General features: G+C 40.3%; 1 protein-coding gene across 1 annotated transcript; it reads right to left on the bottom strand.

Annotated features, from left to right (window-relative positions):
• Positions 1-7,072: 7,072 nt before the first annotated feature.
• gls2a (glutaminase 2a (liver, mitochondrial)) lies at positions 7,073-27,555 on the bottom strand. The gene is made up of 18 exons (XM_088330769.1): positions 27,244-27,555; positions 25,978-26,065; positions 20,774-20,895; positions 19,037-19,166; positions 18,564-18,643; positions 18,323-18,486; positions 17,844-17,902; positions 13,638-13,670; positions 13,503-13,561; positions 12,637-12,703; positions 12,502-12,552; positions 9,387-9,563; positions 9,185-9,316; positions 9,029-9,121; positions 8,891-8,952; positions 8,654-8,730; positions 7,478-7,541; positions 7,073-7,393 (listed from the first exon to the last, which is right to left on the bottom strand). The coding sequence occupies exons 1-18, from the start codon at positions 27,453-27,455 to the stop codon at positions 7,249-7,251; spliced, it is 1,815 nt and encodes a 604-aa protein (XP_088186895.1). The 5' UTR covers positions 27,456-27,555; the 3' UTR covers positions 7,073-7,248.
• Between the last annotated feature and the right edge of the window lie 202 nt (positions 27,556-27,757).

Raw genomic sequence — 27,757 nt, 5'->3', positions numbered from 1 at the left:
AGACTCGTTTGAGCCTTCGATGGTTCTTTTTGCTGAGTCTTGCTACTGCAGTATAGATGACTGGTCCTTCCATATGTATAAATACATAAAATTGTATTCCATATAAATAAATGAACTCATAAATAAAACAATACCTAAATATTAATGCATTTAGTTTCATAATTTATTTTGGTATTTTGTTGTGCATTTGGTTACAATGAAATGTTTTTCAAATGTCTGCTTGGGTAAAACAAGCTGAGCTTTTTATCTATTTGTTGATCAGTGATGAATAATCGGCTACTGAACTTATCCACCAATATACTCTAAATCTAAGCTTTTTAAAAATAAGGTGTTTTCTAGCAGACGTTGTTTGATTCGCCCCAAAATATACGCAGAGAGGAGATTTGGCAAAGAGGGAACGCTCTTTATTCAGAAATCTTCAAGCAATGTTCCAGAAACGTTGGGCTTTATACTGTGCTCAAAAGATCTCGTGATGTTTTCCCGGCCCCAACTTGCTCATTCAACAGCTTGTGACTTCCTGCAAAAACATTATCCCATAACTCCCGCCAGATGTCTTCACACAATAGGTTACTGTCAGCTCGAAGGCAACAGTTCATCCACAACAATGTGTCCAAACTTTTCAGAAAACGGGCCAGATTTGGTTAGCTATAAACGTGTGATGCCTGGTATTCTTTGAACAGTCTTTAATAAATTTACCCTCCGTGAAAGGTCTGCACTGCTTCGCAATCAGCGTTGTGACCTCGTAGTTCCCCTTTGTAAAATTTTCATTCGACCCGTGGGGTCTCGTGAAAAAGAGCTGCTTTGCTGTTAAAACAGCTTCCAGTTGCTTCACCTTTTCACAGCGTTCGTTTCCAGTTACCTTTATTCTGTTAGGCAGTGCCTCTTGATATTATATTCTTTAAAAACAACCACAGTCTCTTGGCATTTAAGGCAGACACGGTTGTTTCAGATTTCTGTGAAAAAGTAAACTGTAGTTTCCACTGGAAGCGTCGACTCTGTCAACTTTCCTTTTTTAAATTTGATACTGTGTTGTGGTTTAATGGAGTCGGAGTTTTTTGTTATTTCGCAAGCTAATGTTAATAAAATCACTCGCTTGGTTTGGATTAGCTTGCGAAATAACAACTGCAGTCAACCTTCCTGGCGGGCCACATATGACAGAGGTTGCAGGCCAGTCAAAATTTGATCACGGGCCACAACTGGGCCCTGGGCCGCAGTTTGGACATTATTATCTGAACTGATTTATAAATCCTGATGTATGTGTGTTCGTATGTGGTTTATAAGCCCAAATGACTGGACTGATTTTCTTGGAATTCTCGGCTCTGGAGCTGCATGAGGCTCTTTGGCGCTTCCTAGTGGCTCTCTGGAAATTTCAACAAACCACAGCTCACTTCAACATTTTTTGGGGGACAAAATTAAGACCAAATAAGATAAATGACAAAATGTATAAATATATGGATGAATAGAATTTAGATCATATGTTTAGATATTGCTTTATTTATGTACGTGTGTATTTATTTATATAGCATGTATTTTAGGTTTTTATTCATGCATTTATTTCCATACTTGGCAGAATTAGTACTTCATATGTCGGCTCATATGCCTCCGTAATGTATTTGATCCTACCCAAACAGAGTTGTTAATACTTTTTATTTTAAAAAAAAACACTTAAAATGGCTTTTTTTTCAGCAGGTTTGGACATTTTATACAAAATTTAGTTTAGGCTGATAAATGGGTGAAAAGCAGATGCTCTGTTCACAAAACTATCAAATTTGCAATAAACTAAGTCCGTCACCATAAATCTATAGTTACAAATGTTATCCTTACTGGGCTCTGGACATAACGCGATTGAGTCACCTCTACATTCACATCATCCATTTCATATTTCGAGCACATGAGTGCACACATGCTTACCAGGGAGGACAAAATAAACTGAACAAGTGTTTTTTTTTTTTTTTTTTTTTACATAATGGAATATGTTCCCTTTTGTTTTACATATCACAAACTCAAAACATTACTCCACATTACAGTGCTGTCGAATATTAAGCAATATCACATTTCAAAGCATCAGCGAGTGAAAAAAATTTATTGAAAACAATTGAGCTCAAAAACGGTTATTTAACAACAATTTCATGGTCTAGTGTAAGTTTGCTGTGGTCTATAAACAGAAGCATTAGATACTTTGTCTTGTCACTGAATTGCATTAAGTATACATATATTTTTTTCAATTCCACCACAGTGGTGTCAACAAATAATCTATGGGCTATATCAGGCCGCCAACAGATTTTTTTCCGGCCAGGGAGATAATGCTGAGAGAAGTACAAGAAAATAATAAGCCATCACGTCAGACAATGACCTACAGTTTTAGATATGGCCACTGGATGTCGCCATAGCCATGCGCCTCTACTAAAGCAAATCACCAACTGTAGCTGTATTTGCTGACTCATTTATCCACCAGAGAACATTTGAGGAAACGCCCATCTCAATGTTATTTTAAAAAAAGTCGCGAGCGCTGTTGAAGGATATAAAAATGCACTCACGTTTGGTGCGTTGATGTCTCTCTTAACCACATTTGCTGACAAACCTTTTTTATTTTTTTCATGTGCGGTCCCTTCTCAAGGTTTCTTCCTTTCCCTCGTGTTGAGGTTTTTGAGTTTTTCCTTGCCCTCATGTAGGTTTTAGATCATGGGATGGTGTCACAATAGTCTATGGTTTGCAAAAATCTGTGGTCCGTGCAGTCCTTTGAGACTCCTTGTGAATAAGGGCTATACAAATAAACATGATTTGACTTTTATTACCTTTTATTAAAAAATATATTTTATGACCTGGATTAAAAGATATAAAATTAAAAAATTGCACCTGGGCGGGTTTTTTTAAGAAGTATAAAGAAGCTTTAGCTCATTTGTACAACACATGAAATCTAACAGGAGTTCTGAGACACATTTTTAAATGAAATAAAAAGCAGAAAGAGACTTAAAACAATCATTGAAATGATTTGCACTCAAATTAGTTTGATATTAAAGTCACACTCCAGTTCGCATGAGCATCCAATTGTAGTGGAAATGAATTTAATTTTTTTTTTTTACAAATGCACAGTTGATAAACACAAGAGATTATGGCTGAGTCCCATTCTTCGCACTTTCACTCGCTATGTGCCCTAGTCACTCGGTTTGCGCGTTCACGTGAAAATGGGGTGTGTCCCGATACTCTCAAGACCGAGGCAGAAGTGCCCTCAAACCATGTCGTAGCCACTTCAAGACCGAGGGGGCTCTCGACCTCCCTTGGCAGCGAAGTGACTACCCAGAAGGCTTTGCGAATTCTCAATATCAACAAACATGCCCGGAAAGGAACCGCACAAATGTAAGTAGTTTTCCACAACCACGCATGTATTTGCAACAAAATGTATTGAGATATCTTAGTTGGACGTAAATGCAATAGAAAATCGTATTTTCGCGTTAAAACATGAACATTGCAAAATCGCTACTTTACGAAGTGCACAAATCTACCAAGGGAGCTGCCAAAAAATAATCTTCACGCTACAAACTCTAAAGTAGGATAACTGCAGAAAATCACGGTTCAGCCCATCCCTGTTTGTATCTTAAACGAGTCGTGCTTTTACATGTACATGGCCAGTCGCTAAAGGAGCATAGTCAGAATAACGTTCTGGACATACGCGCTTGTTTACTGCACACAATTTCGGGTGTCGTGTTTTATTTACAATATGATTATTTCATGTGAGATCAGAATGCATTAGTTTTCATCATGCATTATGAGTAATGTCTCCGAATTTCACGTGGAAATACAGTTGAAACAAATTACTATCACACAGTCCACTGCCTTCTCTGTAAACACATATTAAGTAAACTAATTACCTTTTCAAAATGTTGTCCAAATGTGGAGACAATTCTAAAGCATATGTGATGCTGGCCAATAGAAGGCTCTTACAGCCATAAGAATAACATGTCAATTTTGTGTATCTATTCACTATCAAATAATTATCCAGAACACATCCTATAATTTCTCACATCAACTTGTTGAGCATCCTATACACAGTTGTTTTTGTGCAATACACAAGCATTAAGTAATTCTTGTTTTTTCCACCCAACCTAAAGGCCAATGTAGAACGTCCCGTGGAAGAGCTGGCCACCATCACAGCTACCACGCCATCCACACCGACGGGCACGTCGTTGGCATCTTCTAATCCGGCGCCAAACCCCAAATCACCCAGAAAAAAAAGGAAGCACGATACACTCCTTGACTTTTTGAAAGCGGAGTCTGCCGGAGTGAGGAAAAGGCTCGAGGAAACTGTGGCCAAAACTGAGCGGTTCCCGTCCTTTTTGGGAAGCTCGTGGACAAATTTCCAGAACAGTGACATCCCTGCAATGTTTCCCTTTGTTTTATAAAAGGAAAATATTTTATTTTATTAAGAACTCAATGAAGTTCCAGTTTGTGTTTTCCAGCTTTATGGAAGTATTGGTATATTTTTGTTACAATTTGTGACATATTATTTATTTACTATTATGTATTTCGGCCCAATGTGATTTTGTTTTTCTGAAAGTAAACTATTATTTAAACTGGAGTGATTTGTAGTTGTTTTCTGTCCAACAGTCACATAGTTCACACACAGTATCTCACATCATTATGAAATAAACCACCAAGGTGTTACTCAAAATAAAGATGTTTATTGAATAGTAATGCAGAAAAGCACGGAATGCAAATGTGGGTCTGACTTCCAAAGCCTAAAACATGGCTTTTGGGCAATTTATTCCATATTAACTGTGGACAATTCTGTGTATCGTGGACCTGGGAACCCTGAAGACCCGTGACACCACACGGTAGGACAGACCGTGGGCCAGCCAGTATAGGCCCTCCAGCCATGGCCCTGTTCCCTCTTTAGCAGCTCCTGCAGGGCCCACATGACCTTCTTGCTCAACCTTAAGTCCTGAATGAGTTTTGACTTCACATCGAACCATAAGCACAGGATGGGAACATTCCTGTCCAACCTGTCCACGCTTATGGGACAGCCACTCTGGAACACAATAGATAACAGACAATTTAGACATAAATGTGGGCATAGATGATGTAAGCATCATGAAAACATGTTGAAATGAGCTTTTTTATATCCAATGACAACTCTTTTGAATTAAATTCCTTATGAACCAAGGTTTTTGGGTCGTACAGGGAAGTTTGGTGACGATATTATGTCAGCTTAAGGGTCAGGTGGACTGTTCTTGTGTTTGTTTACTTTTCATCATGTCACACACTAAAGACCCCTACTATATGTCATAAAATGGCATTAAGATACTAATAAGTAGATTGCCATTTATGTCTACACAAACATAAGGTATTATGTGAACGTGCATTGTATGTTAACTTTTACTGTATTTGACCGAACGGGTCATTTTTTTAATGAGTGTACGTACCTTGTAAAGATGAATCAGCACTACATAGCGCCGAAGCTGTCTTCAGTATAGCACATTTCTCCTCCGTTTATTGGAGACACGGAAAAGATGATGAGCTTTCAGGCAATCGGTAATAACACAGCAGTAGCGGGCATTTTTAACATTGCACGAACTCTCCAACTGACACACTACGAGTTGAGACTCGAGTTGTTTACATGTGACGTAGACCAATACGTCACTGAGGTCTACAGCCAATTAATATTACCGCCATCTCCTGGACAGGGGTGGAACCTTGCAAGTCTTGTCCAAACCTTTTCCGCTTTGCACTTCACTCGCGGAGGGCACTCCTCTTCGAGGGACCTCACTGGAGGGTCCTCAGGGCCGAGTGAGAGAAATGGGATTGGGCCTAAATCTTAGTAAGGAAAAAATATTGTGGAAAACACAACCGCAATCATTGTTTTGTAATCAAAACTTAAACCCCTGACTCATAATCATATTTTAATTGTGAGCCTCTAAAAGATCCCCATCCCTTACAGCTAAGGCCCACTTTTTATGACATTTACTAGTTCGGTACTAAAGCATTTTTCCACCATGTGGCCCCTGAGTTGAAATATTTGACACCGCTGCTCTACAAGCATGATACACATCGCTCCAAGGGTGAGCACATCGTAAGTCTTTTTTCAAAAGATTTTTTAAGTGCATAGACGAAGTTGTCCCACAGGACAAATGATGTCCCACACACTGAAAAATGAATTACCGTGTTTTCCGCACTATAAGGCGCACCTAAAAGCCTTTATTTTCTTCAAAAGCTGACCATGCGCCTTATAATACAGTGCGCCTTATATATGGATCAATATTAAGTTGCAAAGTCTTGCAACTAAGGCAAGCAGCCGCCGACTAGATTTTCCCCCAAGGCGAAGTCGTCCGCGGTGTATGCTGGGATTTATATACCGGCGTTTCATTTCCTAACCAATGTGTCAATCATCATTTGAATCGGTCACTATTGGCTAAAGTTATTCAGAGGTAAAGGGGGCGGATCCTTTTTATCATGTACAGGCTCGCATAGGCTAAAGGGGCGAAACAAAGCCTGCAATTGGCCGAAAAAGATGAATGTGAATCACACGTTGGGTTGCACTACGGCATAGAGAAAACATTTTTTTACTATTCTGTATTTGTAAATATTTTACTCTCCTGGATTTACTACACTCACGGTTGTAAGAAGACCATGGTTACGTATCATTATTGAACGTGATGGCTGCAAGAGAACTTAGGTGAGCTATGCGGCTTTATATTTTCCCGGTATCTTGTTTTAGAACGATCTTGATGTTTCTGTTGCCAGCAAAAAATAAAATGGAAACTAAGAAATGTTTGGCATTTCTTGAATCCCAAGACTTTAATCTTCCGAATGATATTTGAAATGATGCATTTGAGTGATTGGTGACATCGTACAGACGCTGTTTCCGTACATGTCTGAGACACGTATTTGCTTCTTTGCAAGCTTTCGTAATGTTTGACTGAACTATCTGACTGTTTTGTCGACGTTCCCATTGTAGCGCCTTAAAATCCGGTGCGCCTTATGTATGGAAAATAAAGGACCAAAAACTATTTTTCTGGGGTGCGCCCTATAACCCGGTGCGCCTTATAGTGCGTAAAATACGGTACCTCCTCGTGAGTCAGTGCCATTACCCCACCTGAGACAGATACTGTATCAAAATGCGATTCATCGGATTGAGACCTGTTAATCTGACAGGTACTTAACCTGATCCTGAATGAATCCTGTATTCATTCCATCCTAGTCACCCTGTTAACCGTTTAAGATCTTAACATACACCGAGTCTTCTTCAGTCCCTCAGTTTAACGTGTCCATAGTGCTTTTCTGCTCCGAGATGCCGGATGACTCGACACCGCTGTACACATGTTGGTATTGCTGCAGAATTGTGGCGATGACGTGATGGCCAAACTGCTTGGCGTCGTCCAGCGGCGTGTTCCCCCATCTGACGCCGTGCCAGTCGATGGAGTCAATTAGAAGGTACTTTTCTCACGACAAGTTAAGGCACAGTATATTGTACACTGTCTACCTGTCTTTGATGTTGGGATTTACTTTACATTCTTCAGTCAGGAAAATAACAGCTTCTGCATGACCTGCACAAATGAATCAAAGTGCAAATGTGATGGGGCTTCCAGGTTATTGTAGCACTAGCTAGCCACTACTGTATATATGCAACAGTGATAGAAAGCATGCTGCAGGTGAAAGGAAAGGGTTCGTGGAGGTTAAATTATGGTGTATTGCTAATAAATGTCTGAAACTCATGACAAAAAATTACCGGACACCAGGGCAGACAACTCTGAAAAGTTGCCTGCCCAGCCATAGTTTACCTGACTGCCCATTTTGCACATGTGGTTAGCTGCTCCTCTTGCACTCTTTGCACTACTGTATAATACTATACATAGCTATAATTATTTGGTATATTATTAGTACTTCAATACTCCAACTCAATACAACATTTTATTTATATCTGTACATTCAAGGAAACTGTGCGGGTCAGATGTATCGACATTTCGTTCCGTATACATGTGTACAAGAATGACAATAAAGTAGATCTGAATCTGAATCTGAATAAAGTTGCCTGCCCTATTTTTCACAACTTGAAACACAATAAGACGACTAATCGTAAAAAAAACTAATATCTATTAATTAAAAATGCCTGGCCTTTATGAGCTTCTAAGCATAGGTCTATCCTATCTATCTATCTCTATATCTCTTTATCTCTATCTATCTCTCTATCTCTCTATCAATCCTATAATAAAGAGAAAAAAACAACTTTAAAAGATTGCTTTGGAATTGTGATGGCTCCCCGTTATGCATGGCTTCTCGGCTGAAGTCAACGGAAATAGGCTTTAACATGGATGGATAGGGGCAGCACAGCGGCGCAGTGGTTAGCGCGTATGCGGCAAAGTGCTGAGGTGATGAGATCGAACCTCCTGTGTGGAGTTTGCATGTTCTCCCCATGCTTGCGTGGGGGATCCTCCGGGCACTCCGGTTTCCTCCCACATTCCAAAAATATGCATGTCAGGTAAATTGTCCCTAAGTGTGGTTGAGCGAGCGAATTGTCTGTCCCTGTGTGCTCTGCAACTGGCTGGCAACCAGTTCGGGGTGTCCCGAGGATGGCAGGGATTGGCTCCAGCACCCTTGCGACCCTACTGAAGATAAGCCGTGCAGATAATGGATGGATGGAGTAAAAACAGAGAGTCACCTTCTGAAGCTGCGATATGGAGCGCTGTACGGGAGTCGTAGTCTCTCTGGTTCATATCCAAAGTAGAAAGTGCAAACCTGTAAGTCACAAAAGCCCAGGAAATAAACCCTGACTTTGCCTTACCAAAAAATAACATGAACAGCTGATCCAATATTAGATCCGATCTTTTGCAGTTCGTGAAATAATGCACTCTGAGAAAAACGCATCTGTGTCATAACATGCAAGGACCTCTATTACCTCCTCAGAGCAGAAACGTCGCCGCTGTATGCCGCAAACATCAAGTTCACAACTGACTTGTTCTAAACCATGAAGACAAAAATAGGACGGTGACGTTTTTGATCTTGGAAGATTTTTGCAACCCAACTGGGAACTCACTGGCTCCTCCTCGAAGCTTCTCCTGGGGTCGTGCTTCTTGGTGAAGTGTCTTAGGTTGTCGTAATTGTGGAAGTTAAAGTGAGACACGAGCTCCTACAGAATGAGAGGTTTGAGTAAAAGCATTGAACAAGGCCTGCTAAAGAAGCTGCGACGCACTTGGCAGAAGTGAATGCCTCGCACGCTGTTCCCGATGCGATCCAAAGCGGGCGACCAACACATCATCCCCATGACGTTGGGGACCACCAGGAGCACAGCACCTGAAACTCCCGATTTGGCAGGGAGGCCCACCTCGGAAAAACAAACCATAAGACACTAAGTATCTTTTATTTCCTGGATCAGATGGAAAAATGTGACTCACATGGAAGGCAAACTGTCCGGAGAAGTCATACATGCCGCAGGAATGCATGAGACTGAGTGTGTTTCGAACGGCCTCTGTGCTGAGTACGCGCTCACCCGTGATTGGACAAATGCCTCCATTGGCCAGCGTGGCCGCCAACACGCTGCCCGACTCGCATGTTACTTCTATAGAGCACAGCTGGGATCAGAAGAGATCAATCCATGATTTAATAGCAATTACTTTGTCATTTAAGGTGGTATTTTCTGAAACAGATTCTGATTTTTGTGATCTGGAGACTGGAAACATTTGGAAATTATGCATCCTAGGATACGGTAAATTGTTTACACGTGCTGAAGCAAGTGTCAATTCTGTCATCAAAAGCCATTGGATCAGGTGAAATCAGGTTCAATTCATGGCGCACAACCTGTATTGCGATTTCTGTAGCTTTCTTATCCAAATTCAGGAAGAAAATCAGGCAAACCTTTACAACAGCATGGGACACGTGTGGAAAACTGGTGGTAAAATGACCTTAGATTACCGTAAATTCCAGACTATAAGCCGCTACTGAGTTTGGCCTTGACGGGCGAAATCAAAAAGAAGGGGCGTAACAAACGCGGGCTGACGGGAAGTGGGGACCGGTAAAGGGGAGTTTTTGTGGACACGGCGGACAATAGTGGATATATATATTTCCCACCTTTACCTTTGGAAATATACACTTTTTTCTTTGGATTACTTTCAACGGGACCCGGACTCTGCCGGTCTGCATCAAACCTTAAGTATCACAACTTGATCGGTATCATTATCCGTTCATTTTACCAGCTGTGATTTTTGGACTGTGTACTTTAATGAAGGATATTAATTGTTCAAACCAAAAAAATCAGTTTCAATCGCGGGACTTAAAGTCGGGTTTGGGTTAATTTTGTGTTTGTGTTACATTTTTTAATGTGGGCGCATGCAGCTTATATACAGGTGCGGCTTGTGTAAGTACAACATCGGTTTTCCTCTTAAAATGTGGTAGGTGCGGCTTATAATCCGGAATTTACGGTAATCTAAAAAATGAAATTAAATATTCTCTAAATATTACTTTGAAATAATAATATCAAGATGATTGTTTGGTAAAGAGAGTTTCAATCAATTAGTATATAATGTTGAATGTTATCTCTTTAAACATAATTATTGTCTTGTTACATTTAGAATCAGAATTGTCTTTACTGTCATTGATTACAAGGTAGTGAAAATTGTTTGCAACTTGATAAGACATGGCACTCCAAGATAAAATTCATGTTCACGGATCCCTGAACCACATAGGTCGTCGGGGCACCAATGAGGACGCAACTCTGGACAGCGTTCTCCACTGTTGACGGTCCCTGGCCTGTTCTTGTGTTGTGGCAAAATTGGCATCAGTCCATTATTGTCAGCCCAGTTCTTTTTTGGTCTCCCTCTGCTCCTGCCCCCTTGGACTGTGCCCTGGAGAATTACCTTGGTCAGTCCTGACGATCTTGTGACGTGGCCATACCACTGGTTTCCCTCTGCACACAGTTGACAACAGTCCTTCGTAGGGTCCAATGTTCCCTCTAATGGTTGTGCACCGTTTTGTTTGTCACATGGGCTAAATAACTGATGCCTTGAAGTTTCTCAAAGCATCGCATCTCCAAGGCCTGGATATTCTTTTCTAGTTTTTCTGTGAGAGTCCACGTCTCGCAAGCGTAGAGGAAGATGGAAGCAACCAGCACTTGCCTGAGTCTGATCTTTGATTTCCCTGGTATGTTCTGGTCCCTCCAGATGGGTTTAAGTCTGGCAAGTGCGGCTGTGGTTTGCACTATCCTGGCCATGATTTCTGGCTCTGACCCCTCTTCTGATATGACAGCTATAAGATACTTAAATTTGGGCACAATTTATAGCTCTCCATGGCTAATGGTGATATTTCGGGGATTGTTGCTCATTACTTTTGTTGTTTTTCTGTGCTGATTTCCGTTCAATACTGGCTTGATGATTTGTCGAGGCGATTGATCAGATCTCTGAGTTCCTGTTCGTCTCCAGCCAATTCGGCAATATCATCAGCAAAACGGAGGTTAGTCCCCCAATACTGACTGTACCTTCATGTCTGAGGATAAACTCAAAAGACTAAAAGATAAAAATAATATAAAGATGCATTATGTAAACTATAAATCGGGATTTTTTTACAAAAGGTAATGCTTGGAGACTGTCCTAAAGTGTAAGTGCATCTGAACAAAAGTTCTATTAAAAATACTGCAAGGACAATTCGCAGCAACATAATTCCAATGTAAGTTTATACAATAGACTAATACACATTTTTCTATACACGGCAATATATATTACTTTTCACAGTCTTGTGCGCTTGTTTAGGATGGTGATGGTCCTGGATAAAAAACTGCCTCGAAACCTTTTATTAGTCCTCGTTTTGAGGGACCTGTGACCTTTAAAGTCCTCAAGTATTTCAGGCTTTCGGTATTCAGGCGGATGGGCTACCTATCCCTCACTTCGAGATGGTTTCACTGTTATATGTTTTAATACCATAGTTGTTCTCTAGATGGCAGCTATTGCCTGGTTGCATCTTTCCTGTACACAATGTGAGTAAGCCTAAAATACCATAGCAAACTTGGGAAGAACAGAAAAAACATAAAGTTTAAATAATATTATTAATTGTAGTTAGTCCATTTTTACAGGATTGGAAGCACAAAATTTGGCGATACATTTAGGTTTGATACTCTGCAGTTTTGTCATCTTCTTTGAATTTTTAAGAACTCATTTGTTTGACCCTTTTTTGATGATGTTTGAGTTATGAAATGTTTCATAGCCACAAAACAAGCAAAAGTTGTTTTCCTTTCCTATAAACCTGTATATTCAAAATTGCATTTTTAGAATGTGCATGTAGTCTTCCAGTACTGGTGATAGAAATTTGTGGCACAGTCCATCATTTAGATTGCCTGTCCCTGATAGACTGACAAGCATGATATATTTTCTAATAGGCTGTCACTGGAGCATTTGTGTCCGGACTCACATATAATTTATCTGCATTGGTTCAGTAAACACAGCAAATAACCGCCTCAAAACCCTTAAACGTTTAGTTATTCAATATGTCATCAAACATTACATTATTGGAAAAGATCCTTACCTGGAAATAGAAGTCAAGCGCATTATTCATGTCAGCGTTCTCGGGGAAACACTGCAAGTAAAAAAGTCTCGTATAAGACTTGCACGACCTGAACGAATCCATTGAAAAATAAACCTGTACAGCTCAAGGACTAACCTTTTTCTCCTTGAGGTAATAGCCAATTGCGTAATTCCTATCACCAGTCTCCCTCTCCGACTGGAACCTGCGAACATATTACCACTCTAAGTCAAATCCTTTCAATCTTTCTATCTAACCTGGTCATATCCCTCGAGAGGGGTGACCGACAGCAAGACAAACACATACAAAAACAAAGAAAATAATACAATTTTTAAAAATGGGGAAAACATATAAAAAAACACACAAAAATGTTTGGATCATGGCCAACCCAAATGTCCAAACACCCAAACAAGTGAAGCACCTCGGCACCCAAGTTGATCATGCTTTCGTCCCTCCAGATAAAATGGGACACAAGAAAGGGGCCATGTCACTCGGGTCAGAATGACACAACACTCTCTTATGTTCAACAGAAGGGCCCGACAGCTTTCACTGGTTTACCCCTGCCGCATCATAAAGGTGTCCTGCCCATCCCTTTGAACACGTCTAAACATCCCACTATCCTTTTACAACACCTCTCCACTCATTCCTATCACCAACAAGAGCTCTAGCTTCCACTAGATTTAGACCTCTTTCCTGCAGTGCACTCATAACACCATCCATCCATGTCAATCGCGGCCTTTCTCTTGGTGTCCTTCCATTTACTTCTGCTCTGTAGATCCTCTTCAACATTCGCTCCTCATCCATCCTCTCCATGTGTCCAAACCAACCGAGTACTCTCTTATCCATACGCTTGCTCAGTTACACTACTACTCCAGTTCTGTCTCTCACAATTTCATTTCTCAATCTATCCAATCTCATCACTCCTGACATACTCCTCAAACACATAATCTCAAAAACATTTCATTTCCTTCTCATACTCATAAATCAAATCCAATCATGCTTACGTTGCGTTGCTAAAGCCGACGTACTCGTTTCCTGTCATTCGCTTCAGAAACTCCATGACCTGCAAACAGTGAGAGGAGATATTAATGTTATGGTTGCTAACAAAATCTTATGAATTAGGGCAAAAAATTACTCACATAGTCGAACCGCTCAGCTTTTTTGGAGTCCGTCTGCAAATAAAGTAGATCATAATGACTTCAATTGCAACCATTTTATTAAATAATTGTGCATGAAAAGTCAAAGTCAGCTTTATTATCAATTCTGCAGCATAAACAGAGAATTGTAATCACGTTTCTCTCAACACTCAGTGTCTAGAAGATAAAAAAAAACACTGTAGTAGGACACACGACACTAAGACACACAAGTCATGCAGTAATAAGTCATGAAGTGCATATGAAACAGATTAGGGCAGCATGGGCAAACTACGGCCCGCGGGCCATTTACGGCCCGTTGGTCTTTTTAATCCGGCCCGCCAAACATCTCCCAGTTATATCAAGATATACCGGCAAACCTTGTTCATTTACTTTCCCCTGTAATGCCCACAATTCCCCAATAGATGGCGGGCTTGAGAATTTGCCCCCTTTTCTTCGCGGTTAAACTTTTTCCAGACGAAGCACTCTCCTTCTCGGTTTCGGCGGTAAAGCTTTCCCCCTTCTAAAAACAAACATGAGTTTATCAAGGAAAAGAAAAGTCGATAGTGATTGCCGAGTGTTTAAAACAGAATGGACAAGAAAATATTTCTGTAAAGAAGTCCGATCAAAGGCTGTATGCTTGATATGTCAAGAAAGTGTCACGGTTTTTAAGGAGTACAATATTAGCCGTCACTTTGCTACGAAGCATTCCAATTACCGTATTTTCCGCACTCTAAGGCGCACCTAAAAGCCTTTATTTTTTTCAAAAGCTGACCATGCACCTTATAATACAGTGCGCCTTATTTATTGATCAATTTTAAGTCGCAAAGTCTTCCAACTAACTTGCAGCCGCCGACTAGATTTTCCCCCGAACGCCAAGTAGTCCGCAGTGTATGCTGGGATTTATTTCATTGGCTAACCAATGTGTCAATCATCATTTGAATTGATCACTATTGGCTAAAGTTATTCTGAGGTCAAGGGGCGGATCCTTTTTATCATTTACAGGCTGGCATAGGCTTAAGCTGCAAAACAAAGCCTGCAATTGGCCGAAAAAGATGTGTCAATCATCAGTTGAATCGATCACTATTGGCTAAAGTTATTCGGAGGTCAAGGGGCGGATCCTTTTTATCATTTACAGGCTGGCATAGGCTGAAGCGGCAAAAGAAAGCCTGCAATTGGCCAAAAAAGATGAATGTGTATAGCACGTGGTTGACGGCATACAGAAAGCATTTTTGACTATTCTGTATTTGTAAATATTTTATTCTCCTGGATTTACTAAACTCACTGATATAAGAGGACCATGGCTGCACATTATTATTGAACACAACGACTTCGGTGAGCTACTCTGGCTATATATTTTCCCTGTATCTTGTTTCAGACTGAACTCGATGTTTCTGTAATAAGCAGTGCAGATAATGGATGGAATGGAGTGTTTATTTTTAAAATAAACTCAATTCCAAGTGTTTATTGTCATATGCACAGTAAAGTTGCGAGCAAAAAAAGAAAATAAAAACTAAGGAATGGTTGGCATTTCTTGAATCCCAAGACTTTAACCTTCCGAATGATGGAACGATGCATTTGAGTGACATCGTACGGACACCGCATCCGCACGTGTTCTCGACACGTATTTGCGTCTTTGAAAGCTTTGGGAATGTTAAGGGGGTAATAAGTTTGACTCAACTATCTGACTGTTTTGTCGACGTTCCCATTGTAGCGCCTTATAATCCGGTGCGTCTTATGTATGTCAAATATAGGACCAAAAACTATTTTTTCGGGGTGCGCCCTATAACCCGGTGCGCCTTATAGTGCGGAAAATACGGTATGCCAGCAAGCTGTCAGCGCAAGAACGGGGAGCTACAGCTAAGAATCATTAATAGGTCAAATCCTGTATGTAAGTTATATAATACTCAATCCATCTGTTCTTGGCTCGGCCCCTGTCAAATTTTAGAACTCATTGTGGCCCTTGAGTCAAAAAGTTTGCCTACCCCTGGATTAGGGCGTTATTCCAGTGGACAGTCTTATTGGTACACACCTAACATGCCCTCCGCTATACACACAGACACGCAACTAAGTCAAAAGTTACTCGAGTGATGGCACAATTCAATCTGCGCAACACGTACTCTATTCGGATTTGTTAGCACCCGCAATGGAGTTTGACGTCTGACAAATCAAATGGTGACGATCAAAGTCCAGCAAGAGTTTGACCAGAGCTGCTGACATAGAAATGGCTGTGTTTGTTTTATCTGAGCCAATACAAATACAAATCACATGGTATCTTGGTCAGATTTGTTCTATAACCAGGTTACATTTGACTGTTTTTCAATTTTTGTCATCAGAGTACTCGATTCCCTCCTTTTTACTGTTTCTATAGTTACGCTTTGTGGTATTATCTGAAAGTAAAATAAAGTTTCCATTGCTATGCAGATAACACTTAGCTATATCTGCCTTTGAAGGTAGCCGTTCTGTTAAGTTGTGGAAATTTGGAGGCTTGACTCACCGAGGTAGAAAGATGGATATCACTTAATTTTAGGCGGCTTAACCCTGAAAAACTTGAGATGTTGATTGTTGGTCCAGGTTGCTGTTGTGAGTTGTTTTCGAACACTGCTCTGAACCTTAACAAATGCAATATCACTCAGAGTGACTCGGTGAAAAACCTAGATGTCATATTTGACCCTATGTAAAGTAAGCTACTTTTAGTTGTGTTGTGACTCCTATGCTATAAAATTAACTTGTTTAACCTGTTTTTCTATTTTTGATATACAAGTAATCATCACACACACACACACACACACACACACACACACACACACACACACACACACACACACACATATAGTCAAGTTTCAAAGATCCATGTTTTCAGTCCATTTCCATTGTTTGTAATACGTTTTCAATGTTTTTCCATTGTATGTAATGTAATACGCATGCGCGACTCCATTGTATTCACTGCGCATGCGTGACCTTTAAATAAATACGCCTACTGGAACCGGATGTAGTCGGAGCAATCCAGCTAGCCAGACAAGATGGCTGCCGGGTCAACCTCACTACATGCTCAATAGTTTTAAACTCTATTTAAATGCCTTTATCTGAATACTATGGTCAGCAATGGGTTTGTATCTTTATAAACTCCGACACCCTAATTTGTTGTTTCAGTTAAATGTTCCAAATATTTTTAGAATAGCTTTGTTCCACCTTCACAACATTGTGTAGATTCACCCCATGCTATCTCATTCTTATGCTGAGATTATTATTCATCCGTTTGTTACTTTTTGTCTCGAGTTCTGTGATGTATTTCTCTCTGGTCACCTGATGTCGAGCATCAAAAGTTTGCAACTGGTGGGGAATGCTGCAGCAAGACCATTGACTAGGATAAGAGAGGGTGGTCATGCAACCCAAAGTCAGCCAATTTGCACTGGCTCACTCTGTTTAAGATGTGGCTTTAAGTGTCTGTTACTAACATATAAAAGTTTTGCCTCTCTTCTCTTTCTCATTTTGTTGTGATGTCTGTTTCTGCTCGGAGCCTCCACAAGGGAAATGCTGGACTACTTGTGACTCCAAGAGTCAAGATGAAATCTGCAGGCTCGAGCGTTCTGAAGTCTCACAGGAAGCGTTTAAATCTAGAGTCAAGACATATTTATATTCTAAAGCTTATGGTTGATGTCGACCTTTTACTATCATTTTCTTGTGTTTTACTACTTCCTGGCTGTTGGTTGAGCGAGAGAGAGGGATGAGCCTCGATATTGCATGGTGCATGCGTTCTGAGCCAGAAGTTCTGATGTATACCATCATCTACAACCCTCTGTGGCTGATTGAAATGGGAAGCCCTGCCGTTGATGTCTTGGACTTTTGTACAATTTAAATTGTTACTATGTTTTCTATATTGGTACTCACACAACATACATTGCAGCCTGGTTATACTAGAAGGAGTATTACCTTACAGGCAGTCCCTTCTCAAGGTTTCTCACTGATCTTCATGCTGTTATTTTTTAGTTTTTCCCTTACCCTCATGTTGGTTTGGGATCAGGGGTGTTGTAGATACCATAATTATGGAATGTGCAGCCGCTTTGTGATTACAGGCTATGCATAGTATTGTTACTTGACTTGACCTACTACTTTGTACTACAACATGAGCATTTCTCAACACATCTAAAGTTCTGTTTATAAAAACATACCATGCACTATTAAATGATAAGCATGCATTTTTCACAGTACCTTAATCATAGAGCTGATAACAATAGCTCCAGCATTTACCATTGGATTGTGTGGACGATCTGCACAAGAAATGAGAGCATGTTTAATGTTTTTTCCCGCCACCAACAAAGTGCTTGGATTCAAATTTGTTGTCGCAAGATTATATTGAAAGGTTCAGAAGTTATCTAATCGCTCAAGTTATTTCCACGGTTGCCTTTGTGTGAGTAACGTCACGCGTTTGGGTCCTGATCCTGTTCTGGTTCATAACAAATTATGCATAACATATAGTTTTAATTCAATATGACAGCATATTGTTTGGAAAAAAAAAAATTCTACCAAAGCGGTAAGAGAGTTTTGGCTTTGCTTTTCTGTTGCAATTCCTAAAAACAATTGGACCTAAAATACACTCAATATCTAAATGACATTTGAGATTTTTGGGAGATTATCAATTGAACTGATAAGACAAAATAGTCAGTTCAATTTAAAGAAAAAATATTTACCTTCCTCATTCAAGGACAAGTTGTTGAACCCTAAACCACTGGGCTCTTTGCCTACAAAACGGTGGACGTGGTCACTGCCCATCTCGTGCACAGCAATGGCGTACTCAAGTGGTTTAACACACGACTGCAAACAGAAGGGAATCTTGGTGTCGCCCATCGAGTGCCTGCTCGATAAATGGACACGGGAGGAATTAGATGATAATGCCCGAAGGAAATCAAATGTTCACCAAAACATTTCTACCTTTGGCCATCTATGGTGCACAGAGATGATCCCCAAAGGTCCGGGCTGAATTTTGCGAGTTGAGGAATGTAATCGGCTACCTGCAAAAACACATGCAACTCCATGTTAGACACAAGACCCTCTCTGCATTATTCAGTTACCAGCTTCAGGTATGCAGTAGAACACAATATTTTCCACAGTCTGCCTGAACTTTTTAACAGTCTAAAAGGAGATGAACCTCATATTCAGTGGTAGAGTAAACATTGATAGATTTTGGTGCACTAATAAAAGAATGCAGCATGAAACATGCATGCAAAATGTGCTCAGTTTTCCATAATACCCATTATGCTTGTTACTCGAAGTAGTATACATGATGAAGATTTTAATTTGTAATCCATTAATCTGTCCCTCCAGAAAGTGAAATGGAAAGCTTCCCTTTCAATTACTGTGGTATATTAAGTTGTGCATATGGAATAGTCTTGTTGGCTGCTTACTTGTCCTCCAGCTTGCTGTTGTGCGCTGTCGTACAGTTCATTGATCTTCTGAGTGAAGGTCTGAAAGTCTGGAATGATGAACATTTTTCGGAAGGCCTTTGTCAGGAGCATGATGTTGTTGCCTACACACCTAAATCGGGATGAATGATTTGGATTGTGAAAAAAAATGATGCAGAGAAATTAAAAACGTATTTTATTAACAGAATAATGGAAGGTTTGAAACTATATATATCTATCTATATATAACGGGCCAAGATCCTGTGGGACTTCAGCTTCCAGACTGACAATCAGCTAACCAACTGGAGAGAGCGGTGGTTGACAAAGAGCAAAAGAGGGTGGGGACAATAATTGGAGCATTCCCAGCAGACGCCAGGAAGAAGGCACACCAGAAACTGGTGAAGTACCAAGGGGTTGAAAGCAGGAACAGATCTGGAAGGCCAAGGCCAGTGCGGTCCCAATGGTAGTGGGGACATCCAGGACAGTCACCCCCCAAACTGGAAGAGTGGCTTTAACAGATCCCAGGAACAACATCTGGAACCTCAGTCCAGCAGTCCAAAGAGCGCAGTCCTAGCAACAGCTATGTTACAGCGCAGAACCCTCAAACTCCCAGGCCTCAGGTAGAGGACCCGATCCTAAAGATGATAGACACTTCTACAGAAAGATTATGTATCGTAAATTCCGGACTATAAGCCGCTACTTTTTTCCCCTAACTTTCAACCCTGCGGCTTATTCAGTGATGCGGCCAATTTATGTAATTTTTCTAACGGCCGCCAGCGGCGCTCGAGTGTTGCTACCATTAACTGCCCTGTCAAAGTTATATTATTATTATTAAAGCTTTGAAAACTCTCTCGGTGTACTGTCTTTCTTTGTAAATATGGTGGGGCCGCTAAAGGTGAGGGACAGACAAGGAAAGAAGAGGGGGTAAAAAGTTGGTTAAAGTAAAAGGAGTTGCGTGAGTAAATGTGTTCATCAGATATATTTGAAATATACACTTTTTTCCTTGGATTACTTTCAACGGGACCCAGACTCTGCCGGTCTGCATCAAACCTTAAGTACCGGTATAATTTTCCGTTCATTTTGCTGGCTTTGATTTTTGGACTGTGGGCTTTAATGAAGGACATTTAGTTTCAATCGCGGGACTTGAAGTCGGGTTTGGGTTAATTTTGTGTTTGTGTTACATGTTTAAATGTGGGCGCATGCGGCTTATATACAGGTGCGGCTTGTGAATGTACAAAATCGGTTTACCCCTTAAAATGTGGTGGGTGCGGCTTATAATCAGGTGCGCTCTATAGTCCGGAATTGACGGTATATATATATATATATATATATATATATATATATATTGTGTGTGTGTATACACATGTGAATATATAGCCTGAAGTGAAAACAATCTGTCAGCATGTGCAACTCTTGAACCTCCTTATGTAATGTTGCCCAGCCAATCTTGTGTCCTGAGGGCAACCGGCCTCCTCGATGCAGCTCTTAGCGTGCATGCAAGCACGGGAAAAGTGTCTGGTGACAGCTGTCACCCTCTCCAACCTCTGCCCAAGTCTGTCAGTCTCGTCTCTGCCACTCACATAGCATAAATACCTTAGGCCTTCTTAAACGTTCCCTTCAAACTAAAAAAAAAAAACCCTCAACTTCAATCATATCTCCCAAAATACAATTTCTTCTTCACGATCGCCGTGTGAGCTATTCATGAGTGAGTTGGACCATATGAGTTCAACACCTCAATACCTTCTGAAGAGCGTTTTGTCCATCATGGCCGGCCCAACCGAGTCAGAAGAAAATTGCCGAATCTGCCGCATGCAGTCACGGAGTCGTGGGTCTGAAGTCCACAGACCTGTTTTTCTCAACACCTGTGAAAACAGAAAGCAGTGCCTGTTTTTGTTGTAATATTGGAATGTGCCACTGCATATACAGTCATTTTTCTACCATTTCTTCATCTCTAACCATTCTAGTATTTCAGTAATGTATAAGTCCCTCATTTAATGAATGTGCTTCATGAGTATTTAACAATTCGAGTGCATTATTCTAAACTTATTTATACAATTATTTGACTCCTCGATATTTTCATTTAGTTGTTATTCAGGCTCTACAGTCTATATTATTTCGAGTGGTGTTTTAGTTTGAAGGTAGGAGAAGGCCTTGAGTTTTATCAGTAGTCCGGACAAAGGTCTGATGTGAAATAGGGGGATCTTTTTCAACTACTGTGTTCCCCCGCAATTTTGGGCTTTGTACTTTTCAGCCTCAGTGTATTTTGTATTGAATTTTTTTATTTAAATTGTCATACAAGTGCCTCTCGCTTGCCTTTACTAATAACCTATGCTCTCTTAATCTGTCTCCCAGTTCTTTTTTTCATTGGGCAACATCGAAACAATACGACTCTAAAACAATTTAATGTTTTCAGAGCTCATTTTTAGAAATGTATTTCATTTTCTGTGTTATATTTGCAAACATGTAAGAGTACATCTACATTTTTCTCACTCTTGTTTTACAAAGGGCAGCTGCACTATCAAGATTTGCACTATCAAGGGTGTTTGGAGCCCTTCCCAGCTATCTTCGGGAAGTGGGCAGAGGACACCCTGAACATGGAGACTGACAACTCACTCGCTCATTTTCACCTAGGGACAATTTGGACCGGCCAATTAACCTGCCATGCATGTTTTGGGAATATGTGAGGAAACCGGAGTGCCCGGAGGAAATCCACGCAAGCACGGGGAAAACATGCAAACTCTGCACAGGAAGGCAGGTAGCTTGTTTTGATCCCATCACCTCAGAACTGTGCCGCACACGCGCTGCCCATTAAATCTGCTCTCAAATAAAACAAGATCTCAACTATATCTGTCTTATCCTTTCACAATTGTTTGACAATATATTGTTAGAGTTAAAAAAACAACAACAAAAAGCAGGGTTAGTTTTCATTCCTAGAGCAAAATAAATAGGGGGAGGGGCATAGAATGCTATAGGATCTCAACATTTTGGACCTACAATGACTTAGACTGCAGTCAGATGGAATGTATAATAATTTACAAACATGCAAACATTCTATTTGCTAGCATTGCACATTGAATCTTCCTCTTTACTGGGTAAACCTTTATGCAACAATTGACTGTATGGGAGTAGAACAAACATGTCTGGCATTGCAAACACAGATTGCACGGATTTGCCGTGCTCAATTTCACCTCGTTCTACTGACTATTTCTACCTGGGTCACTTCTACAAACATATCCAGTCATCCGAAAAGCACTAACAAGTCGTCTGTGTACACAAGGCTCACTTCTCTGAACTAGAGTATATGCTATGTTCCATTAGTAAGAAAGTAACCATAGACACAGAGTGGACCAGATGTCCAAACTGGCAGGCAAAAGGACGATGGCTTGCATTTCACAAGAACGTCAAACTTCCACAAAAGCTTGTGCCCTCACCAACAATTGTTCAAAGAAAATACTGTGCATGTGATTGGAGTTGATGGTACAGGATAAAGATGAACCACCTTGGCACTTTAACAAGCTGTATTAACACCAATATTAATGCAATTCACAGTAATTTGACAAAGCTAACTTGCTCAAAATTAAATACCGTGAATTCCGGACTATAGAGCGCACCTGATTATAAGCCGCACCCACCACATTTTAAGAGGATAACCGCTTTTGTACAAAGCCGCACCTGTATATAAGCCGCATGCGCCCACAATAATACATGTAACACAATCACAAAATAAATCCAAGCACTACTTTGATTCCCGCGATTTTAACCGAATACAAAGTACACAGTTCAAAATTACAACTGGCTCAATAAGCGGAAAATGATACCGATAGTTAACATTTAATGCAAACCTGCAGAGTCCAGGTCCCGTTAAAAGTAATCCAAGGAAAAAAAGTGTATATTTCCAAAGGTAAGGGTGGGAAAAATATATATCCACTATTGTCTTTCGTGTCCACAAACACTCACCTTTACCGGTCCCCACTTACCATCATTCCCCGCGTCTGTTACGCCCCTTCTTTTTAATTGGTCAGTGCAAGAATTATCAGAATAAGTGTCCAAAATAAATACAAATAAATACATTACAAAAATATACAGTTGCAAATACATATTATACATGGTTACACATATTTACAAAGAAAGACGGTATACCGAGAGAGTTTAAGCTATTATTAAAGCTTTAATAATAATATTATAACTTTGATCCCAGACCGTGCCTGTGAAGGGTAGCAAAACGCTAGTAATAACACGCTCGCAATACAGTTAGCGGTTCTGTTAATAAAAAACATTCCGTACATATAGAAATCACGGTTAACCGTCCTCATCTTCCTCCCTATAACCGACGTCATCAAGGTCGTCCTCCTTTAGTATGGGAAAGAGACTGTCATATCGACTTCGACCCACGCTCCATTATTCAAAAACACGCTAGCAACACGCTCATAAGGTAAAATTTGCGTGCAGTAACTGTTTCCTTCATTAGTGGACTGTTCGATTACGTTTAGCTTGTAAGCTGCGTCATGTGCCTTGAACTCGAGCGCCGCTGGCGGCTGTTAGAAAAATTACATAAATTGGTCGCATCACTGAATAAGCCGCGGGGTTGAACGTTTTGGAAAAAGGTAGCGGCTTATAGTCCGTAATTTACGGTATACTTGATAAATATAAATTGTTCTTCTACAAAGCCCCGGCAGAGAGCATTCTGGCACACGGCGTCAGGGTGTGGTATGCTGGGAGCAAGGCAGCGGACAGAAAAACCCTACAGGGAGTAATCAACACAGCCCATAAAATCCTTGGCTTCTTTCTGCCCAGTCTGAAGGACATTACCAACTTGAGAACACTGCAACAGAGCCAACAACATTATATTTGACCTTATGCCTTCTAGTAGACACTATGGGTCCCTTGAATCAAGGACTGACAAGCTAAGTGACCTTTTATTCCGTGTGGCCGTCACTCCCCAAAACAAGTGTGAAAGACTGTTAAAAATATATATATCTTGCCTGTTTTATTGAAAAATAGGTACTCATATTTTATTTAATGACTTATTTGGAAATATTTGTCCCTACTGTTCGATGTACTATTTCTATGGCATTTTTATTACAACCTGGGCCAGTCTCCAAGTACTACCTTGTAAATATTTTTGCTTATTTCGGCCGACATTCTTTTATCTTATTTTTTTCTTTTATGTTTGTATTACTTGTTTATCCTGGAGTACCATGTCTTATCTAGTAAAGTCAAGTCACATTTATTTGTATTGCCCTTAATCACAGGATGTCTCAAAGGACTGCACAGGTTACAATGACACCATCCCCTGATCTTAAACCAACATGTGGGCAAGGAAAAAATCAAAACCTCAGCACGAGGAAAATAAGAGACCTTGAGAAGGGGCCTTACAAGTGGTCATCCCCCTTACAGGATGACCAGGGTGCAATAGATTTAGCATGGGATAACAGTACACAAAACAATGTTGCAAACACTACCTTGTCATCAATGTCAAAGACTATTCTATTTCTAATTCATATCATGTTGCCATTGGTTAGTGGGTAAATATTACCGTAAATTACGGACTATAAGCGGCTACTTTTTCCCCAAACGTTCAACCCTGCGGCTTATTCATTGATGCGGCCAATTTATGTAATTTTTCTAACGGCCACCAGCGGCGCTCAAGTACAAAAGGCAAGATTTAGACCGGTGGAATATATGCGCCGAGGAAGACTGCAACTTCTTGGCTTGACCAGCGGCGAGAAATCTTTCACTAAAACTGGTCGCATGCGAAAGGCAACTTTTTCGCAAGTCTGCGAGTGGATCCTGACAGCGTGGGGCAGCATCAAAAATTCCACTATCACCAACGGGTTCCGAAAAGCCGGTCTGCTGCGGAGAGGAGGGCACAGAATCAGGAGTGGATGGGAGCGTGGGACGACGTCTATATGACACTGTTTCTTTCCGACACTGAGGGAGATGACTTTGATGGCTTCAGTTGTAAGGAGGAAGATGAGGACGGTTTACCGTGATTTTTACAAGTACGTTATGTTTTTTTAACATACCCGTTTACTGTGTTGCGAGCGTGTTGCTACCATTAACTGCCCGGATGAAAGTTATATTATTATTATTAAAGCTTTGAAAACTCTCTCGGTGTACCGTCTTTCTTTGTAAATATATGTAACCATGTATAATATGTATTTGCAACTGTATATTTTTGTAATGTATTTATTTGTATTTATTTTGGACACTTATTCTGAAATGTTTTGGACGGGCGAATTAAAAAGAAGGGGCGTAACAAACGCGGGCTGACGAGAAGTGGAGACCGGTAAAGGTGAGTGTTTGTGGACACGGCGGACAATAGTGGATATATATTTTTCCCACCCTTACCTTTGGAAATATACACTTTTTTCTTTGGATTGCCTTCAACAGGACCCGGACTCTGCCGGTCTGCATCAAACCTTAAGTACCGGTATCATTTTCTGTTCATTTTGTCAGCTGTGATTTTTGGACTGTGTACTTTAATGAGGATATTCAGTTACAATCACGCGACATAAAGTCGGGTCTGGGTTAATTTTGTGTTTGTGTTATATTTTTTTAATGTGGGCGCATGCGGCTTATATACAGGTGCGGCTTGTGTAAGTACAAAATCGGTTTTCCTCTTAAAATGTGGAGGGTGCGGCTTATAATCAGGTGCGCTCTATAGTCCGGAATTTACGGTATTATTCCATGTTATTTTGTCACCGCCACCCGCAGCCGTTTCACATACCACATATTCAACTCCTTGTGAGCTTTCTTTAAGCAGTAGTGTATCTTTGGACTGGTATCTGCTGTCACAAATGTCACAGCCATCAGCTGAGCCATGTATAGGAAACACACGTGACACAAGTGGGGCACATGTGCTTGTTTTGTGTACATACTATCCTGAGAACGCCCTGACAAAGAATCAAAGCAATGTGACACTGACTATAGCGTTGACTTACCGAAAGGAAATGCGAAAGCGGGATCATCTCTCTGCCGTCAGTGATGGTGTAGAAAAGGAGGTCCTCCAAGGTGGACATTAATCGACAGCTTCTCGGATCAAACCAAATATGCAATCACTTATGTACTCTTAGTATCATGAAAACGAAAAGAGAGCACTTCTTTGTCAAGTCTTGTTATGTTTATTTGTTTCGCCCTTAATCACAAGGACATACACTGTAACAAATGACTGTAATTACTGCATTACAAATATTGTATTTTTTGGCGTACTGCAACGTGTTAAGGTAAATAAAATATTCCAGTAACTTGCTGTTTGACTTTGCAGTTAAGTCCTGTCAAATTTGACAGTGTCCATAGATTTAGATTGAATGTATTGCGGGAAAGTACTGTAAAAACTGTACATTGGCAGGTAAGACTCCAAAGAAGAGAGGAACTAATAAAATACTCTGCAAATTGAACTGAGCAAGGCAAAGAACAGATTGGTAACATGGTGCAGTCCAAGTTGTCAAAAGTTTTCATAAGACTGATTTAGTATAAGGCAGTCTGCTTTTTCTTCCATCACATTTTTTCAGTTATTAGTTTTAATGCTTTGAATGGTTCTATGGCTTTCTAACAGTGTCCCATGGGAACACCAACATTTCTCTAGGGACAATTGATGATCTCTCTGTGTCTTGAGTGGGATTTTTATGATTACTTCACACATATAAAACATGAAGCGTGTGTAAATTATGGAATTCAAAAAGCTAGGGATTTTTTTTTACTATAAATTACAATGTTTAATCAGCAACAGTGATCCAGTAAAGTACTGAAATTATAAGTAGTACGAAATACTGGAATTAACTGGATATAACTTAACAAAATACGCTTTAAAAGACGGATTATGTTCCTTACTGGAAAAATACTGCCAGTAAAATAATGTAATTTTTATACTGTTCTTTTTTTTTTAGGAATGCTAAAAAAAAACACGGGAAGGACTTAAATAACTGTGGTAATTATTGGTAAATTACAAATTTCTTGATATTGTGACATTTCTGTTTAGAATTATCAGTAAGTTGTGAGACAAACAAAAAAACTATTCCTCGAAAGTGAATCACCAGGAATAGAGTCCCATAAAGAATTCCTAACCTTATTACTTTTAATATTACATAAAACATGCAACAGTGTACACAGACATCCTGATAGTAACTTGAGCAATAACTTCATTGAAGTTTGTCTTACATATGTGATCACATTCGTAGCAATTCCAAGCACACATTTGGATGACCTACTTAGCGTGAGCCTGGTCAGCATCAGGACTGGTGTGCTGGTGAAGAGATCTACAGGCGTGAGGTGATGCTGAGACCAGGCATGGTACAAAATCAGCCTGTTGTATCCTGGATGAAACCCCACAGTTAGCTCCAACTCTGGCCACGGCACCTGCATTTTTCAACAGCTGCAAAACTCCCCGGTTAGCTGTTTTTAGAATTTTCAAGCAATGCATCGTTATAAGTAGAGGCTAATTTTTAATAATGGAAAAGGAGCTTTTTTTTTCTTATGCCCGCCGCCCTAATGGTTGATCTGTACTACTGTGACAAGCGGGGTGAGGTGTTCACAGTTGGCAGCAGTTGCTCTTTCAACTACTTGCTGCTGCAAGGAGGCGGGACTATGCAGTATAATGGTTGGATGCCAGAGTAAATAAACACAGTAGCGGCTGAGACCAAACTAGATATGCTTGAACTACTGTGCATGATCCTGATTGGTTATTTTTGCAGTCGGATCCATGGGAGAGTACACAGTTGAGTT

Source organism: Urocampus carinirostris, chromosome 3, assembly GCF_059441175.1.
Source record: "Urocampus carinirostris isolate Australia breed hairy pipefish chromosome 3, RoL_Ucar_1.0, whole genome shotgun sequence".
Classification (NCBI taxonomy): domain Eukaryota; kingdom Metazoa; phylum Chordata; class Actinopteri; order Syngnathiformes; family Syngnathidae; genus Urocampus; species Urocampus carinirostris.
The sequence above is the reverse complement of the archived record's forward strand: the minus strand, read 5'-3'. Positions and strand labels throughout refer to the sequence as shown.

What these genes read in the sequence shown, in the direction of transcription:
- gls2a (XM_088330769.1), bottom strand. Translation starts at nt 27,455, where the DNA reads ATGCATTGCTTGAAAATTCTAAAAACAGCTAACCGGGGAGTTTTGCAG. An exon ending in GCTGACCAGGCTCACGCTAA is followed by an intron (nt 26,066 to 27,243) that starts GTAGGTCATCCA and finishes TGATCCGAGAAG; the next exon opens with CTGTCGATTAATGTCCACCT. An exon ending in CTTGTCCTTGAATGAGGAAG is followed by an intron (nt 17,903 to 18,322) that starts GTAAATATTTTT and finishes TTTCTTGTGCAG; the next exon opens with ATCGTCCACACAATCCAATG.